Consider the following 18420-nt stretch of genomic DNA (forward strand, 5'->3'; position numbering starts at 1 on the left):
CGGTGATATGAATTGAGTTAGTTCCTTATTCCCATGAAGGCTCTGCTCTTAGCATACAAAATCCCTCTGCAGCTGGTGACTCAGGGTTTGGCTTGGTGGTTCTGCAGAGCTCTGAGGATTTATAACCCAAAACCCAGACGTGCTGTGACATTGTGACTTCCCCCACACACACACACACACCCCACACACACATACACAACTCTGTGTGACATTTGAGGATGGAATAGTTCAAATGTGGGGAGAAAAGAGGAGGAAAGTGCAAATCTGTGTTGAGAGTTATACAATTCGGACTTAATATATTGATGCGTTTGTCAGAGCTGCGTGCTTCATGTAGGAGGTAAGTAAAATAGGAAAACAGATCAAGCCGTGATCTTAGAAAGCTTGAACAGCCTTGTTCAAAATATTTAAAAAAAAACATATTCTTTCCATTCTAATATGATTTCATATGTGGAATTTACTGTAATTTTGATATTAAAACCAAAAGTCCAAGAAAAAAAACAATATGTCAAAATGAATTTGAAAGTGAATCCACTGTTTATCTGGCCAACTGCCTACCAAATTCTGGAGAATTACAACGCTGTTTGGGCTCTGATGCAGCATGTAATGTAAAAAGCTACAGCTATCTAAAGATAAAAAAATAAATAAAGTTAAGCTTCAAATATCAGAAAATGGAGTGACTCAGAGCTGCACTTTCTTTTTAAAAAAAAAAGTGTGTTGCTTTCCTCCGAGTCCTGAGGAGACAGTCCGTTGACTGCAAGGCCAGTAAAAAGGAGAGAACGATCTGGAAATTCAGGGCAAAAAGCAGAGGAGAACTCCAAGCATCAATTATTAAGAAAGGCGAGATAGCAGTGACAAAGCTCCAGAAGAAATCAACAGAGTATTGCTTCTGGAGGTGAATATCTGAACGAAGGCATGTTGAAAAGTTGTGTTGAATGAGCTTTTCGTTTTTCGTAACTTTTCACTTTAGCCTCAATAGAACAGAGTAAACACTCATCAATCCAGGTTACCTTTGCATCAAGTATTCATGAAGCATATTTCTGACTGTAACTGAGTTATTATAAGGATTTTCCACAATAAAATCAACAGCAGCACACAGTCTGTAAAATCATGTTCAATAGTGTTTAAGAAACCACCAGAATGAGCCGGTGCCCCCGTGCAATATTTTTGGTTGTTTTTAATGTTCTTTTCATTCAAGCCTCATCCCTCGGCCTGATGGAAGACGATGATGACAGTTGAGGTGACAAATAATCTTTAGAAACGAAGCTTAATGGATGTTTGTACCTTCTGAGCAGTGATGTGAACACGGAAAAATCATGCACGCCCACACATTTAGTTGTCAGCCAGGCTGCCTGCGAAGGAGCTGCGTCTCATTCAGTCCTCTGAAACTCTACAGGTACAATATTAAGTGGGATAATTTCTTTATCTAATCAACCCATTAGCAAAACGCTGACTCATAACAACATTGTCTGTACCCGCTGACTCACGTTGTCCACATCAATTTCCTGTGGCGCAGAAGCACTGATAAAACCACAAGTCGACCTGACCATTTATCTCCAAAGCGACGGAGGGGTGGGTGTTGTGGGACTGGAAAATTCGACAGGCGGCCAGGTGCCATTTGAATGAAGGCGTTGGCTGGAGGTCAAGGTCTCACCCACACCTTTCAGCAGAAAATCTATCTCTTGAGAGCAAAATAGGTTGATCAGGTATCTCTCCGTTTCCATTCAGACACTTAGCACCATGTAGGCGCATTTGGGGGGAGAAATGCTCTGTCGGTCTATCAGCTTGGTCCCGTTGTGGGTCAGCCATGGTGTGTTCCATTAGATCCCCAGAGTGAAGCCCTAAATTATGTCATCAGAAAGTTTGATGGTGGTAAAATCTCAAACATCCAGTTCATTGTGGTTGAGGTGCTCCAGTTTTTATCCCTCCTTGACCATCAGGTGAGTCATGACAGGGACTTGGTGGGATGTCCGTGAAGGTCATAACCCCACTGTGCCACCGTGCGGGTTGTTGAGAACATGCAGGTCATGAGTGGGGGCTGACTCATTCGGACTGGGGGTGAGGTTGTCTTCTGCACGTCACCTACATGGAAAATGTAGATTTCCCCTGCAAAGTTAAGACCAGCGAAGATGAATACATTGGCAAACCAGTGAAGTTTACTAAGGAAAATCAGTTTCTAACCCAGCAGCATTAAAGGTTTACTCAATTATCTGCAAAAGGTGCCAAAGTTCTACATTAGATAGGCACCAAAAAGTGAGCTAATTAATTCAGACTCTGCTTAACCTCCAGCAAATCTGTTTGCTACTGAACTTCCTTTGTCCGGCCTCAAAGAAACTGTGTGCTTCTGCTGTTTGCATTCAAAAAGCTGTGATGGTGTATTACAGCCTGACACTTTGCTGTCGGCCCTTTTTGGAGACTGGCCTTTAAATTTGCTGTTTGCGGGTCTTTGTCCCGTGTTTAACTGTGTGTTCGGTCAGATTAACAAATGGTAAGGCCGGTGGCAGGCTGAATAACAGCATTAACCAGAGAACAATGGGAGCGCGGAATCAAGCCCATTCACAACCTGTCTGACAGCTTGTTGCGTTGATGTCATCCTCTGACTCAGGCCGTTACCACCACCGCTGTCACCCTGGACGCTTGGATGCATGACATCACTAAACATCCCATGTCACTCCTCGCTCGGACGCTTTCGTTGCCCTTCTTTTGTCCGCCTCGGCCTACGTTTGCGTACTGATCAGCTTTCCCGCATTGTGAGCTCCCGCTGTCGCGCCGCGAACGAGGAGGAAAAGGGCACAAAGAGACGGCATTAGTCTTCCAAGGAGACTTAGACAAAAGAGAGGAAATTTAAGTGCCATGATGGCTCGGTCATGTGACGCGCTCTCACAAAAGCTTTGTTTTTGCCCTAATGGAGTGTAATATTTCATCTTCTTAACAGGATTGGTTCTGGGTGTTGGCCACAGACAATAAAAATCTATTCCAAAGACATCAGACTTTGTGAAGTCTGGACAGCTCTGATGTAAAACACAGGCACCAAATTATGAGACATTATTCTGTTGTGAAATTATATAAAATTACAATCAGAAATGATCTTTAATATCATGATACTTTTCGCTCCTTGAGTTAGTCCTCACCATCGAGTAAATGTGAAAAAAGATCGTTAACTCCCGCTGAAAGTCCCTGAAATGTGACGTCTCGGAGGTGAGTCAGACTTTTTTGTGTATTTAGATACTATAATATATAATAATATTATGTATTTAGTTATGAGATTTGAATTCACGGCTTCTTTTACTTGCAATCTGGCAACATAATGTATGAACGACCTCGGATCTTTCGGGACAAATAAAGATGAAGGACACTTCTCATGTGCATATAAATAAGAGTTATTAATCAGTTGATGATTCTACAACAAAATTCCTCTGTCAAATAGGAAGTGGCGCATTTCACAGTTGCACCTGCGTCATCAGGAATGCACAGAAGCGGCTCTCAGCTAGGCACCTCTATCATCTTTCCGCAGTGACAGAATCATCCTTTTTTTTTTAAAGTGGTGAAGCCGCACAGGGTGAAGTTGCCCCTGGATGCCCCTGCAGCAGGTGACCCCCTTTGTCCTGGAAACAGTTGCTATTTAGGCCTGATTAGCTGCGGTTGCAGAGAGAGTCAGTGTTATTTATATTGTCTTATGCATGTGTTTGTTTCCAAGGTCGAGGGTAGCGAATAGTCCCGATAAGTTGCTCCTCCTAAGGGGGTAGGAGGCATTGCTTGGTTTATAACTTCAGAGAATATGCAAACATTTAATAGATAGACACCTGATGTTTATTAATATCAGGGAACCTCATCAATTATGTAACACCAATTCTGTGTGTGTGCGCGTGTGTGTTTGACATGTTCTGGAATAAAATCAAAATTAAATTTGGCCTTTACTGCAGAGAGAATGACACTATTTTCTATTCTTGACATCATTATCTCAGATTTCACCAAATAACAAGGGGAGAAAAAAAAACACACACACATTACACATCGGGTGCTACAGTAGCCTGAGACCAGGAACTCTCTGGCACGGACAACGCTGCGGAACTGTAAATGTGAGCGAATGTTTAATTTTTTCAATTGTTAACTGAACAATATTTGGCTGTTGCTAGGTGACCGTGGGGATGATTCACCTCTCTGCAGGCGAAGGGGCCTGCCAACCTGAATGAATAATACTGAGCAGACCAACCCAACTAAGAGAAAATAGGGTTGTTATGAGTTCAGTGATGGAGCTGTTATTGTTATATATAAACGCTACTTCTGCTGCTAATCTGTCACAGCCGCCGGCTTCCATAACACTTGGGGGAAAAAAGAGGTGTATTATTTCTTTAAGTAAGGCATTTCTGTTTTTTTTTACAACGCCTCCCCGCAGGGTCCTGGGACGCTTTGCAAATAAGGTCGGTATCACAAGATGATCTATTCAAGACCTGACCATTTTCGCTGGGAAGAATCAAGCTACATTTAACAGTCCAGAACTACACAGACAGAATTTATCTCTCCAAAACAGATTTGGTTTCCCCTTTATTGATATTGCTTTATTTAGGGTTATACTTTGTGTTAAAGGGTTAAAAATGTCTGCTGAAGCGTGAAGATTATTTGCTCAACCTTTAAAACAAAGCCTGATCTGTTTTCTGGCTGTTCGATCAGAGAGTAGCCTAATATGGAGGAAACGGTTCTGTAAATGTCAGCTGAAGGAGGAAGTTAAACATGCAGTGGAAACCTGTCAGAGTCAAAACGCTGACACTCTGAGGTGTAGTTTCAGTTTAAGTGTCACCAGTAAAGGTGGTAAAGGTATGGTAAAGGTTTCAGCCAATTAAAAAGCTGAAATGTCAGCACAGACACAGGGTCACCGCTGAAACAAAGACATGTTTAACTTCAACGAGTCACAGAGTAAACAGTCAACATCGAATGAGCTCCAGTAGTAAGCCCTGTGGGATTCCCTCTCTGAATGATCTTTTAATTGCGTGTTTTTTCTACATTTCACCATCACTCGTTATTACAGGCACCCAAGTAAGGCTCTGTTCAGGCTGATTTTCAATATCTGCTTTAATACCTTCTGCCTTAAAGACAACCTCTGATGCTCGTGTTCCACATTCAGTCAGTACTTACAGAAGTAGGAGAACAAACTCCCATCAAGCACATAAATGCACTCATGGTGCTGAGGGTGTTTCAGATGGAGGCACCATAATGTGTTGACAGACTGGGCGCTGACAGCCTTTTTCTTTTTGGGCTCTCAGACAGTTGGTGCAATGATACGCGCTGCGCCGAGCTTCAGCGATGAACAAAACTCTATTCTGGAGAGCTATGTCAGTCCTCTGACCCTGAAGGTTTTTTTCTCATTCAATTAAATTATCCAGTGAAGCTAATCAAATAGATTTAAAATGTCAGGGAGCTAATCTGCCCGTTGTGTTTCAAGATGTTCGACCCTATTTGAACCTGCGTGTTATGTTACAGAGCAGGGACGGAAGAAGAATGGAAGCCGATAATTATGCAGATAAGAAACGGGTATTGGTTGACAGACTGTTGAGGTTTTGGCAGTGTCTCCGCTCACCATCGCTGGACATGTTGATTTTCAAGCTGTTTAGTCTGCAGTTGGCCCATCTGTGCCATTCCCTCTCTGAAACCATCACCAGCACCGTTTTTAAAACCCACATCGCTGAAGGGGAATGCAGTTAATGGCCAGATGGGATGAAACACTGAGAGCAAGGGGGCTGTTTCTTGCATATGAAGGTCTAAAATCAGTCATTAGTAAATAGGGTAATTTGTAATTCAAACACTCTCTCCTGGGTCTCTGTTAAATGAATACATGTATGGCAACTGGTGTTCAAGGTTACATAAAGTGGCGAGCCTGTGCTGCTCAAAACGCAACAGCAACACAAAACCTCCACCTTACTGAAGACAGGAAGTGGTTTTTGTCTATCAGCAAAGCAAAGGAGCGCCACAGCGCAATCACTCATTTTTTCCATGCAGAGTTGCTAAAAAAAGGCAAACCACTTGACTACATGTCAAAGTTTTATATTACTGGTTTGACATTATCTCGTCTTTTGTGTGCGCGATGCTGAGACAGACATGTGAAACCACACTTTGTCATGTTTTCCATGGCCTCGCATTTGCAAAAGAAGTAATCACCACCGCAGTCTATTGCAGAACAGCTCACAGAAGATGCCTGTTAGCACACAGAGCTACCGTGACTGCACTCCTGTCTGAAAGCGAGGCGCTTTATTGGACTTTCTGCACTTACAAAAACAGATGGAGAAAAGTTGGGTTTATTCAACAGACAGAAAGTCATTTTGCTGCATAGAAACCAGCCTACACGTATGATGCAGGGACGTGCAGCTTTGCACATGCCAGCCAACCTCCACCACCTTTTACAAACACAAATAAACGACCTACACACAATGCTGCAGGCTTAGACAACCTAAATAGCCACTACATGACTTTAATCAACATATTTAAAAGATGATTAGTACGCAGTGTAAAATCTAGGAGGCCATGTTGAGCTGACTCACCAAGAAAGGATCAATATGATCAAATATCTGCTCGTACAGTTATGATAAGATGAACATAGTCTGTTATTGTCTCAGAGCCCTTCTGTTATTATAAAACAAAACAAACTTTATGGCGTCACCTGACAAATGTTTAGACAGGTTAAACCAACATACAGGTAGAACTCGTTCCATTAACATAAAGGAGCTTTACTGAACGAGCATATAGAGAGCCTCGCTCCAAAGAGTGGGAGAGTATAAATGGCGCAGATATCAATATCTTGGATAAATGAAGACAGATGTTTGAAATGATGTCACCAACGTTCTGTTTTAGGTAAGCACTGCCGTCTCTGGGATGCTATCGTAGGAGTACTGACTGAGACGTCACATCATTCTTCTATTTTCTCCCAAACTGACTTCAAGATTTGACAATGACCCATGAATGACATTTTACATTTACTTTTGATTTTAATTCAAACTTAAAAAAAGCCATATATAGTTTTTAAAAATCATCGCAACCTTAAAGGTACGCTTTGCAGCTCAAAATGGAAGAAATTGCACTGTTTAAAGGTGTTTTTAACTTAAAAAATTAAATTTGCGAGGTGATGATTATTGAGCAGAAGAAGAAAAACAATGTAAAGTTGATCTAAATATATACCATTAGACAATTTTCTCTGGTCAAATATTTAAAATTAACACCATTCTTACCATATTACGTATTGCATTAATGAAAAGATTATATTTCAGATATATTATATATCTGTGTAAAACAATATACCAGTTAGAAAGGAAATTAAAATTTCATGAATGTCACGCTTGGCTTGATGAAATTGACCAATTTTAATTATTGACATTAATTTGCAAAAGAAGAAGTTATAGGCCTTTTATAAAAACAGTGTAGGCGCTGCTTTACAAAGCCTTTATCGCAAATGAAACTGGAGTAGTTGGAAAGACAATCCGACAGGACTTTGATCAGCTGTGTCCATGTATAAATAAATGGACAGGGGGCTAATAATAGAAGCAATAATACGTGCTCGGCATTGTTCCGGGTTGCCAGTGAGGGTAAATAGGGAGCACAGATTATATTTGTCGGTTGAAGCCTGTGAGATCCTTTTGCTGTGACACAGGTCCAGTCATATGAGACAGAACAGCCAGCCAACTTGGCAACTGCTTCACAGCACTCCAGCCAAAGACGCCTACTTATTATCACCAGCGACGTTACCTTCCTCACAGGTCACTTGTTGTTCTTCAAAAGCTAACAAGCTTGTCATTATTTTACTCTTACATTGCTGTTAGATTTGCACATGTGGCCGGGGTCTACCACACCAGACAAGACCCCAGGTGTATGCTGTGTGGAGACGCCCCTGAGTCCAGCAAGATGTTGGCAGGCAAGGCATACATGGAGCGGCATAACCAGGTGGCTGGCATAGTGTACAGGAACATCTGCACTGAGTATGGACTGGAGGTCCCAGGGTCCAGGTGGGAGACACCCCCAAAGTGCTGGAGAATAAGCAGGCCAAGATCCTGTGGGACTTCCAGATCCAGACTGACAAGATGGTGGTGGCCAATCAGCCTGATATAGTGGTGATAGATAAACACCAGAAGACAGTGGTGGTGATATCCCGAGTGATAGCAACATTAGAAAGAAAGAACACGAGAAGCTGGAGAAATACCAAGAGCTGAAGGAGGAGATAGATAGAGATAGAGAATGTGGGGCATGAAGGCAACAGTGGTCCCAGCAGTGACTGGGACACTAGGGGCAGTAACACCCAAGCTGAGTAGATGGCTCCAACAGATACCAGGAACCACATCAGAGATCTCTGTCCAGAAGAGCGCAGTCCTAGGAACAGCTAAGATCCTGCACAGAAGGAGCTTATATATGAAGATCAGCAACCTCACAGTACAGCTGGTTTCTGAGAGGTTTGACAAAAAAATGAACATTTGTCAGACTTAGAACTGGATAACTTTTATTGTGCTCAAAGATTCCTCTCCCTTAGCTAATCGTCTGTGATTGACTTTATTTGCTTTTGAACCTCTGAACTTTAAGTAGCTGTCCCCACATAGTGGGTTAAATGCTCTCATCTGGCTATTTGCTCCAGAGTTTTTCGAGCAACACGTGAAGGCAACGATTCGCGAGGCTCTAAGGGAGACTTTTGATTGGCTGCCAGTGACATCATCTCCGCACGTACGTGGCTTTGACGGTAGGTTAAAAGACTGCCTGCCCATTGACTGTACACGAGCCAGCCACAGAGGCACGCGCTTCGCCCAAGTCCCTCCCGCTCGTGGGCGGGGCCTCACTGTACCAGCGCCTCATGTTAATTTTTAATGACGCCGCTTATTGGCCGACGCTGCCGTCAGTCACGCTGCGTAACCCGTGTAGGCTGGCAGACTTCCTTTAATATTATTTGCGGTGGAGAGCAGGGTAAAAGTACTACTGAAAAATGTTGCCTCTCCACGGCAGCGGGACGGACTGAATGGAGGCAACGTTGGCAGCCAGCGGAGATAACAAATCCGTCTGCAACACAACGGTAAGGACAATTACAAGTTTTGCAAATGGTGTTTCCATGAGAAGTTGTGGCTGAAATGCGCAGTCGCTGAGAATTCAGATGTTTTTATAATTAATGAAGACAGTAGAAATGACTTTGTCAGCACTGCAGCCATTCGGTCACAGCGGCGTTGATTATACTTGCAGTTACTTTAAACATGAAGCGTTTTATTACGGTTGTCATGACACCCCATCAATGCGACAGAGTTACAATTTACACAAGATGCAAGCGTTGATTAAAAAAAATACCCCCAAAACTCTACATGATACGCGCCACATGTGAATTTCGAATGCATTTCATGCCTTGCACGGCTCATTTGATCAGTCCGTCTCCTCCTTGGAGCTATATTACATTCTAGGCACGTTCTCATGCCGGTTTCCTCAATGAATTTTGTCCATGAATGATTTCTGGCTTTTTGCTGAAGACTCACAGCGCACAAAGACGTCTTTACATAACATGCCGTGCTGACATGCTTTTAAAATCCTGGTGGCTGCTGAAAGAAAAAGAATAGCCATTAGGGTTTATTAGGAGTTTCTATTTGAGACCAAACTGCAGCACAGCATTGGATGCAGTATTTTATTTTTCTCATTTTTTTTGTCTACCTCTCTCTTCATAAAAGCTGTTGAACACCCAGCACGGACGGCATGAAAAATTCAGCATTACATGCACATGAGCAATGTTTGATTCGGTTAAAGGATGCTCTGTGTCTTTATTTGGTCTTTATTATTAGTGGCCAGTCTGTCACGCCTAAATTGGGTGTAGCCCTGCAGGTGTTGACTTTGCTAATATTTGGCTCCAGTAGGCATTTGCATATCAATCAGACAGACAGGAGGTCATCATTTGTACTTTCAGGTTCAGTTACTGCCCACCAATGGGTTTTTGCAAAGATTCCCCCTCACACCTCACGCTCTCGAATGTTTTTTTTCGCCACAGAGCGGTTTGTTGACTTCTCCGTAAACGTGCAGCCTTCAGCCTCCCCATGCCTCCATCTCCCCTCGACGACAGAATTGTGGTGGCTCTGCCAAGGCCGATCCGACCTCAGGAACTCCATTTGCGCCTGGACACCAGCTACCTGGACGCCATCACCAGCAGCGGCAGCAACAGCAGCAGTAGCAGCAGCGACGCAGTCATCAGCACCACCGTGGTGAAGATCCAGGCGACAGCCAATATTGTAACGTATATGCCCTCATCCAAAGGCTCCACGCGCTCTTTGTCGTGTGGATGCAGCAGTGCGAGCTGTTGCTCTGTGACTACCTATGAGCGGGACAGCCAGAGCCTCAGCCACAGCCCGGTGAGCGCAAGCAGCCCCAACCTCAGCTATGGCGGACCCCCAACGCCCATGGTCAGCAACCACGAAGCATTAAGCACCTCCAGTCTCACTCCAGGTACTTCTAAGGCCCCGTCAACCGTGAGAGTCATTCATCCCAATGAGCTGGCCAAACGGATGACCTGCTGCCCCATGGGACACCCCGTGGGGCCGGTGCCGGTCATCATCGACTGCCGGACCTTCATGGATTACAACAAAAGCCACATCCGTGGGGCGGTGCACATCAACTGCTCCGACAAAATCAGCCGACGGCGATTGCAGCAGGGCAAAATCACTGTGCTGGACCTCATCTCCTGCCGCGAGGGCAAAGACTCATATAAGGGCATCTTCTCCAAAGAGATCGTGGTTTACGACGAAAGCACTGCGGATCCCAACAGGCTGACGTTCTCCCAGCCTTTGTATGTAGTCCTGGAGTCACTGAGGCGGGAGGGCAAAGACCCCATCATCCTCAAAGGTACAGTCGAAGCAGGCGGTGTAGTGCCAGCGTAAGTTAATGGTAGGGTTGTCAAGGCTCACGGCAGATGAAAATAAAACGTTTCCTTTACAGAAAGAGCAAATTGCATCAGCTTTAGTTTGACCCTGGAGGGCATAAATCAGACAAGACATCCTAAAGCAATGTTCATCATCGCTACAGTGGCATCTTAGCAACAACTGATACGTATTGATACAATACGAGTGTGGCCACATGATGGTGTGTGTGTGTGTGTGTGAGAGAGAGAGATAGGCCTTTTAATCCTTCCTTTGTATTGTTTTGGTCAGCTGGTTTTGGCTCTGTTTTCATCACTGCTTCAGCACCCCCAACCTCGCTCGCTGTATATCCGATCCATGTGTGTCCAGGACTCCTCACACATGTGCGCACACGCCTCACCTGACTCCTATATGGCATCTTGAGAGGCTTGTAGGCAGCGAGCCGCAGCGGTTAGTAAATAAAGAGGCTGACTAAGATAACATCCCTGCGTCGCTGCCATGTTTTCTATCTTTGGTGTGCGTGTTTGAAGTTGCGTGTTCAATCGAGGGGGGGGGGGGGGGCGCAGGGCTGGGAGGGCTTGCCGAATGCCCCCGAGCCACATTCTCGCCACAAGATCACAGCACCTTCATCTCCTCTTTTCCTTTAGTCTTCGCGTCCTCTTGAGTCTGCTTTGATGGCCTCTCCAGCCTCTCATCCTGAACCAATGTGCTTGTCAGGAAGCCTGCTTCATCTGGTTTTTCTAAAATTCCCGTAAAGTCTAAGCCATCACTTCATTTGAGGGAACCAAACACAACCACAGTTGATTGAGTTTTCTTAAAGGAATAACCCTTATCTCCCACAGGTCTTCATTTATGTGTGATGCTTGGCCACATAATCAAAAAGCATACTTTGGAATACGAACTGACTAACTCTGGAAGCATGTTGATGGGAACTGCATGATTTGTTTGAAAAGGTTAATGATATTTATGTTGACAGATATTTCTGACCTTGGCTAAAACATCAGAAATCCTATTGAAATAATATTGAAATAGCTTTTAGGACATTTTCAGATTTTTTTTACTTACTTTTTCTCTGTAAATTTACAGTTGCTGTATTTCTCTATTGCACCAGTCACTGACGTGATGTTGGCTTTGGTTATGATGGAAAAGCCGTATTGATTTACTTTTATTAATTTGTGATAGATACAGATAAACAAATCTGACTGGACTGGCAGGAATTTTAACACTTGTATTATAGGTTTTAATTAAGTGGTTGGCGCACTAGGGGATTTTTGTAGTTCCCCATTGAAGTATGAAAGTTAACTCACTGTAGCCCAAACTTGTAATAACAGTGACATATGTGGAACGTGTGCATGTAATTAATAATTTACTCACGTTTACTTGGTTACCGCCATGTTTTGCTGGTGCTTTTAGTCAGAACATTTTTTGTTTTCAGTATGTCACAGTACATTTAATCCATCTGAAATGCAACACAAGGGTCAGAAAGGTGTAGAGAAAGCAATGGAAACGACAGCTCTGTGGGGTGACAGGCAGAAACGGTGCTTTCTAAGCAGGAACTGAGCCTGCGGCTGGTGTATGCGGTAACCACTGTTTTCATGTGTTCCTCCTTGAGCTCATTTTAGACATAATAACAGGCGGTCACACTACATTTCATCTTACCCTGATGTGCTCCTTCTGGAGATTCTGTTATTGCCTGTCTGTTATTGTGAAGGGTCACATGAAAAGATGAAATTTGGTTTGAGCAGAATACAGGTTTTACATTTCAGGGTGTGCTACACTTAGCTAATCGACTGTTGGAAAAAAGTGACTTTGTAAAAACATGATTTCACTGTGGTGAAAGGTTCGATTGTATAACCTAGACATTTGGTTGGATCCACTTGGTGGATTGAAGTTCATATTGATTTTTTTTTCCTGTTCCCCCAAGTACCCTCCAATACAACAACACATTTAAACAGGTAGTGTGTTAAAATCTTTGTAAGTTTCCCCAAACAAAAGACTGAAGTCGCATTGACCTGAAATAGAATAGGCATTGTAAATTAAATTTATTAAGGATCTCTGGAATGGAACTAAGCTCAGAAGATCACTGGAACATACATAATCGTTATTTGAGGAAGGATGCTGTAAAAATAATGGCTTGTTTATCACCTTAACATAGCTGTAGCATGTGAAGAAGCTACTGAGATCAAGGTGTCAAGGAAACAGTTGAATGAATGACGATATTTCAGTGTAATAGCTCTTTTAGGTTAATCAATAAAAGTGCCTGGCATAAACATGTACGAGTGCAGCAATATTATAGTAATTCATCCATTTGATGACTAATTGTAGCAGACATTAGATGCCAGTAAGTGCTTCATTTATTTTATTTACTACAGTGTAATTATTACTGAGATGAGGGCAACATCAAGGTAACGAGCGGCTTGTTTTATCATGGAAAGACTGTTGCAGCCGTTGACCAGAGATCCTCCCCCGGTCGCCAAAGAGGAAGCTGCATGATGACCTCACATGGCATGATGTCAGCTCTTCCATTATGAACAATGCAACAGTTTATTCTGCGTGCGTGTGAGTGTGTGTGTGTGTGTGCGTGTGTGAGAGAGTGTGTGAAACCACAACAACTGCTAAAGGGAAACTTTGGCACACTGGCAACAGGTGCAAACTGTTATTTGGAGAAGTGCAAATGTCCAATGGGAAGTATTTGTAACTCCAATGTCATGCATTTACCTACAGATTAACGGAGGGGATTTCTCACACAGTCGAAACTGTCTTTGCAGCTATTTCAGTACTTGGTGGATATTTTTTACTAAAAATGGTATTATTTTGCCATCAGGACTCCTTTTGGTTTCAAGATTGGTTTAGTTGCCTTTTTACACCATTTTGAATTGATTAAACTGCATTAGTGTAGCATACCTCAGTACGCTTGGCCTCCACAGCATTAGCGTTAGCTGTCTGAAAAGACAAGGTTTCAAGTAAGGTTGGCTGGGATGTTGGAGGGGAGAATAAAGAAGTTCTCAGTTATCTACAGTCTTTTGCTGCTGTTTGTGTGCAGGAGGCCTTAGCTGCTTTAGACAAAGCCATGAGAACCTGTGTGAGCACTCTCTGCACCTCCACGAGGGTTTGGACACTGGTGCAGCTGCCGGCCTGACTGGGGCACTACCTCACTCCCTCCCCTCCACCCCGGACATAGAGAACGCAGAGCTGACTCCCATCCTGCCCTTCCTGTACCTGGGGAACGAGCACGACGCTCAGGATTTCAACCTGCTGCAGCGATTTCACGTCGGCTACATCCTGAACGTGACCACCCACCTGCCGCTCTACCACTATGACACGGGCCTCTTTGTCTACAAGCGCCTCCCTGTCACGGACAGCAACAAGCAGAACCTGCGCCAGTACTTTGAGGAGGCCTTTGAATTTATCGGTACGGCATTTGTTGGTATAGTTGAATAAGACTCAAAATATAAGACAGCGTCACTTATCTCAAATGTCCTCTCTTTGAAGCTTTCGGGTCACACCTGGCACCTCCAGGTTGTTCGAGTTTAAACAGATCAACCTGTTATTGTGTTCTGATTTGACGTTTGTCTCTGCAGAGGAAGCACATCAGGCTGGTATGGGCCTTCTGATCCACTGCCAGGCAGGCGTGTCTCGTTCAGCCACCATCGTGATCGCCTACCTGATGAAGCACACCTGGATGACCATGACGGACGCCTACAAGTTTGTCAAAACCAGGAGGCCCATCATCTCCCCCAACCTCAACTTCATGGGTCAGCTGCTGGAGTTTGAGGAGGACCTCAACAACGGAATAACGCCACGAATCCTCACACCAAAGCTGATCGGTGTAGAAACTGTCGTCTGAGCGGACACTTGGACTCGCACTCTGACTCTCTTTCTTCTCTCACCTCTTACTTTGAGAGAAAGCCGCTCCTCGAGGTGCTCTGGAGCACTAGAGCCGCCGAGCTCCTCTCGAATCTCCCTGGGTTCGCTTCAGACTCTCCAGAGTGCCGCAGCTCTGGGTCGGCGGTAATGAGAAATGCCAAAAATCCCAGTTGTTGGACCTGGCCACGCTCCCGGAGGAGGCACAGTATGTGAGACATGGGGATGGAGAGGGAGAGAGGGAAGATGGTCGACAGAGAAGCAAATGGGAGAGTAAAGGAAATCCATTTGGAATAGATACTCTGTTTGCTATGAAGCAATTATAGAGATGGTTTATGTATGCAGACTAGTGCGTTTGGCCATGGCAGTGCCTGTCCTTCAAACACATTTTAAAAAAGAATGGTGAAGAGTTGCGTAGTGCTATTGTTCTATTTTTATACAGGGGCCTGTGGGAGCCGAGCCCATGGTGGCTATCTGTGCAATAATTTCACAGTGGAATGCAAATGATACATGTACATACTGGTAATGATGAAAAACCTCCAGCCCTTCGCTGGAATGCCATTTTGTTGTCAATATAATTACAGTTGTTCAGTTCTGTATGTTTATAATGCAGTTACGCTAATAGATTTTGTGTGTACAGGCAGAAGAGGGTTTATTTTAAGTGCAGCTTGTTGGGTAAGGCCAGTCGTCCGCATATTTCCAAAATATGCAGAAAAACAAACCCATATTTTGTGTTTGCTTCTTCATTTCTGCCATTCCTGCATCCTCTTTGGCAATATCTGTCTGACAGCCATACGCGACAGCCATTTTTTTAATGCATGACTGCCGGCAGATAAATCAACACTTATATAGGTTAAAATAGGTGAAACTTAATAAACAGGGCTCCCAGGTTGCTGTATTGCGACAGACCAGAGGGCTTTCCCTGCCTGCTTGAACTGCCCCCCCCCCCCCGTTATCCTTGATCCCATTTGTGCATGACTCCAGTCTGTCATTATGCACTTAACTCGGCGTCACACGCCCTGAATTTGGAGCCATTATTTTGTCCATCACAAGGTAGCAAAATTGAGATTTCGGCTGAAAACACCGACTGTGTGAGCCGGTGGCAAAGTAGAGCAGTGTCGCTCTTATCAAATCGCCGGCAACCCCCCCCGCCACTGACATGAAGCCACAGTGAAGTGGGCTCGCCTGCCTTGCATAGGCAAGCACTGCCGTCACGTGCTGCTCTAGTGCCTCTGCCGATGCCTTAATTCATGTGTCATCACCGGGCCTGTGCTGGGTGCAGCATCACGTGCGGGAGAATACAGAAGCAGGTCAGATTTGTACTCCTAGAAACCCCCCCGGCTGTTGCACAACACACAGATATCACTTGAGGAAAGCAGTTGCTTCTTATTTACATTCAAGAACAAAAAAATGCCCTTTTAATGTGGTGTGTGGAGTCCTCACAACTCTTCATACACCTGGATTTTTGGTAACAAAGTGTAGGTTTTGTCATTGCATCAGTGTTTCCAGTTTTTTTTTTAATGAATTGCTTTAGTGGAAAAGATAAGCATGACGGTTACGATCACCCAGTAGAGAAGCATGCACGTTCCCTCCTTTACCTTTGCGGATGGAAAAAAAAGTTTGGAGACTAACAGCAGCTGAAATAATAAATATTACTTTAGCGCCACAAACGCATCTTTGAACACGTTGGTTTTGATATAATAAAAAGGGCTGTAATCATTTGAATGGGCAAGTCCTTGTTAGAAAGTATCATTGTTATTGTTATTTGCTCCGCTCCATCGTGTGCTACGGTTGTTCTGCTTTGTGTTCACGCAAAAATAAAGCACAGGGCTAATATCTTGTTAAAAGCATGCCAGAGTCTATTTTAGTTTCTACAAACCTTCAACGTACACCTGTCAGTAGGACGTTTGGGAGGGGGGGGGGGGGGGGGGTCGCCAAACCCACCACACAGTGCACATGCTACAGCTTTGCGGCACTCACAAACAACAATAAGCTTCAAAGAAAAGAAAAAAAATTCATGCTATGCAAACAAAAAAGAAATTGTAACGGACCCTCATGTCCTTAATGGCGCGTCCGGCCAGGTGTCTGCGGAACAATCCGCGCATGATTAACAGTTTGCAGCCTCAGATTGATGTGAGAATCTCTTTTTTTTTCTTTCCCCAAGTGTGACAAAGATGTGTCAGGTGTTTGTGTGGCGACGTGTCCTGACCTGTATTTGCGTTGCTGTTCTTGTTGGTGTTGAATGGTGCTCCGTGATGTATATATAAGGAGAGTGCTTATCATCTGAGCCAATATATATATTCAGTATATTAAAACTGTACCTTTTTGTCCCATTGCTGTTTCCTACAGCACACGGCTTTTGTATGTAACAATTTCTTTGACTAAAAATGCAACCGTCATACTGTACTGGGGGGGGGGGGGGCAGCATGCCATGTGGTCCCGGTGTCTGTGAGGGACTCTCGCAGTTATGGTGCTGTCCGTCTTTACCACACTGATCATTCTGTGGAGGCCATATCTTAATGGAAAGCGCCAAAAAAGATTCGCTGTCATGTTGTAACAGTCCTCTTAATTCTTGAATTAAGGACATCCCCTCGTTTGGGCTCAGAGGCATCACTCTCCGCTCTGTCCTTCCACATCCTTCTCTGTGTCTGTAGTCCACAGTTGCGTATATTCAGTGTATACTGTAAAATATATCTATTTTCTTTATATGCATATATTCATTACTATTTTTGCACTGACATGGACAAATGGGTTCATTTTTTTTCCACAAAGGGTGCTATAATCATGGAGGCCTTCTCCCACACCTCTTTTGCATGTCTTGCTCAAAATTGGTTTGTCCCACACTTCTTATACCAAGACTCTTGTTATGGTCGCAGCACTGTACTTTTGTAATCCTGACTTCTCAGCTTTGAAATAAACAGGGGAGGCTTCAAGTTTTGGTTGTTTTGGCTTCTCAGGGTTCATTTTCGCTTGCTTCCGACATGCAGGAACTGCAGATGCAGCCCGAGCCGGTCTTTGTTCTGTGATCACAATAGGAAGTGTTTTACCAGGCAGGGAGTCCTTGAAGGCCACGTGTTTATTAAAAGTGATGCTTGTGTCAATTCTGGAGAAAGACTAGAAGAACAGAGGGATGGTGAGGGTTACCTCTGCAGAATATTAAAGAAAGGGAGATGGTTTGGAGGCATATGGATGGGGAATCTGATGGATTTGTGATCGTGCTTCTGGATCTAAACATATTAGCATCAGTAAACATCCACTCCGATGCCTGCTGAACGCCTCCCTCTCCCGAGGCACCATCGCCGTCTTGCTTTTGTTTTATTGCACACGGGATTGACGTTATCCATCTCCCTGGCAGCTGTAATCACATCTGTTGTTTTTTCTTTTTAAAACACCACCTGCTCTGTGCCAGAGTATCACACATGGGGGGATTAATGAGAAGACTGCGGGAATTATATGTATTATAAATTGAAGCATTAAGTGACTTCAGACTCAACTGTTTCCCTCAGGCTTCTTCATGGAATTTAAGGAAGCAGCACCTCAAAGGTAAATAAAAACTGTACATAAAAACAATCCTGTCAGCATGTGACAACATTTGGTAATAGCTCCAAAAATACCAGATGCGAATATGTAATTCAATGTGCTTCATATTTGAATATTCCAATGTCATTTTTGCATGTGCTGCTCTGCGGTGGGTGTAGTGCTCTGTCAT

The 18420-nt window shown here is 43.9% G+C and overlaps 1 protein-coding gene across 1 annotated transcript; it reads left to right on the top strand.

The window, feature by feature from the left end:
- The first annotated feature begins 8721 nt into the window (after window positions 1-8721).
- On the top strand, window positions 8722-17647 carry dusp10 (dual specificity phosphatase 10). The gene is made up of 4 exons (XM_011612187.2): window positions 8722-9034; window positions 9986-10833; window positions 13891-14259; window positions 14429-17647. Exons 2-4 carry the CDS (start codon window positions 10032-10034, stop codon window positions 14692-14694), a joined length of 1437 nt encoding a protein of 478 aa, XP_011610489.1. The 5' UTR covers window positions 8722-9034; window positions 9986-10031; the 3' UTR covers window positions 14695-17647.
- The last annotated feature ends 773 nt before the right edge of the window (window positions 17648-18420 follow it).

The sequence above is a fragment of the Takifugu rubripes genome, chromosome 16, assembly GCF_901000725.2.
Source record: "Takifugu rubripes chromosome 16, fTakRub1.2, whole genome shotgun sequence".
NCBI lineage: Eukaryota > Metazoa > Chordata > Actinopteri > Tetraodontiformes > Tetraodontidae > Takifugu > Takifugu rubripes.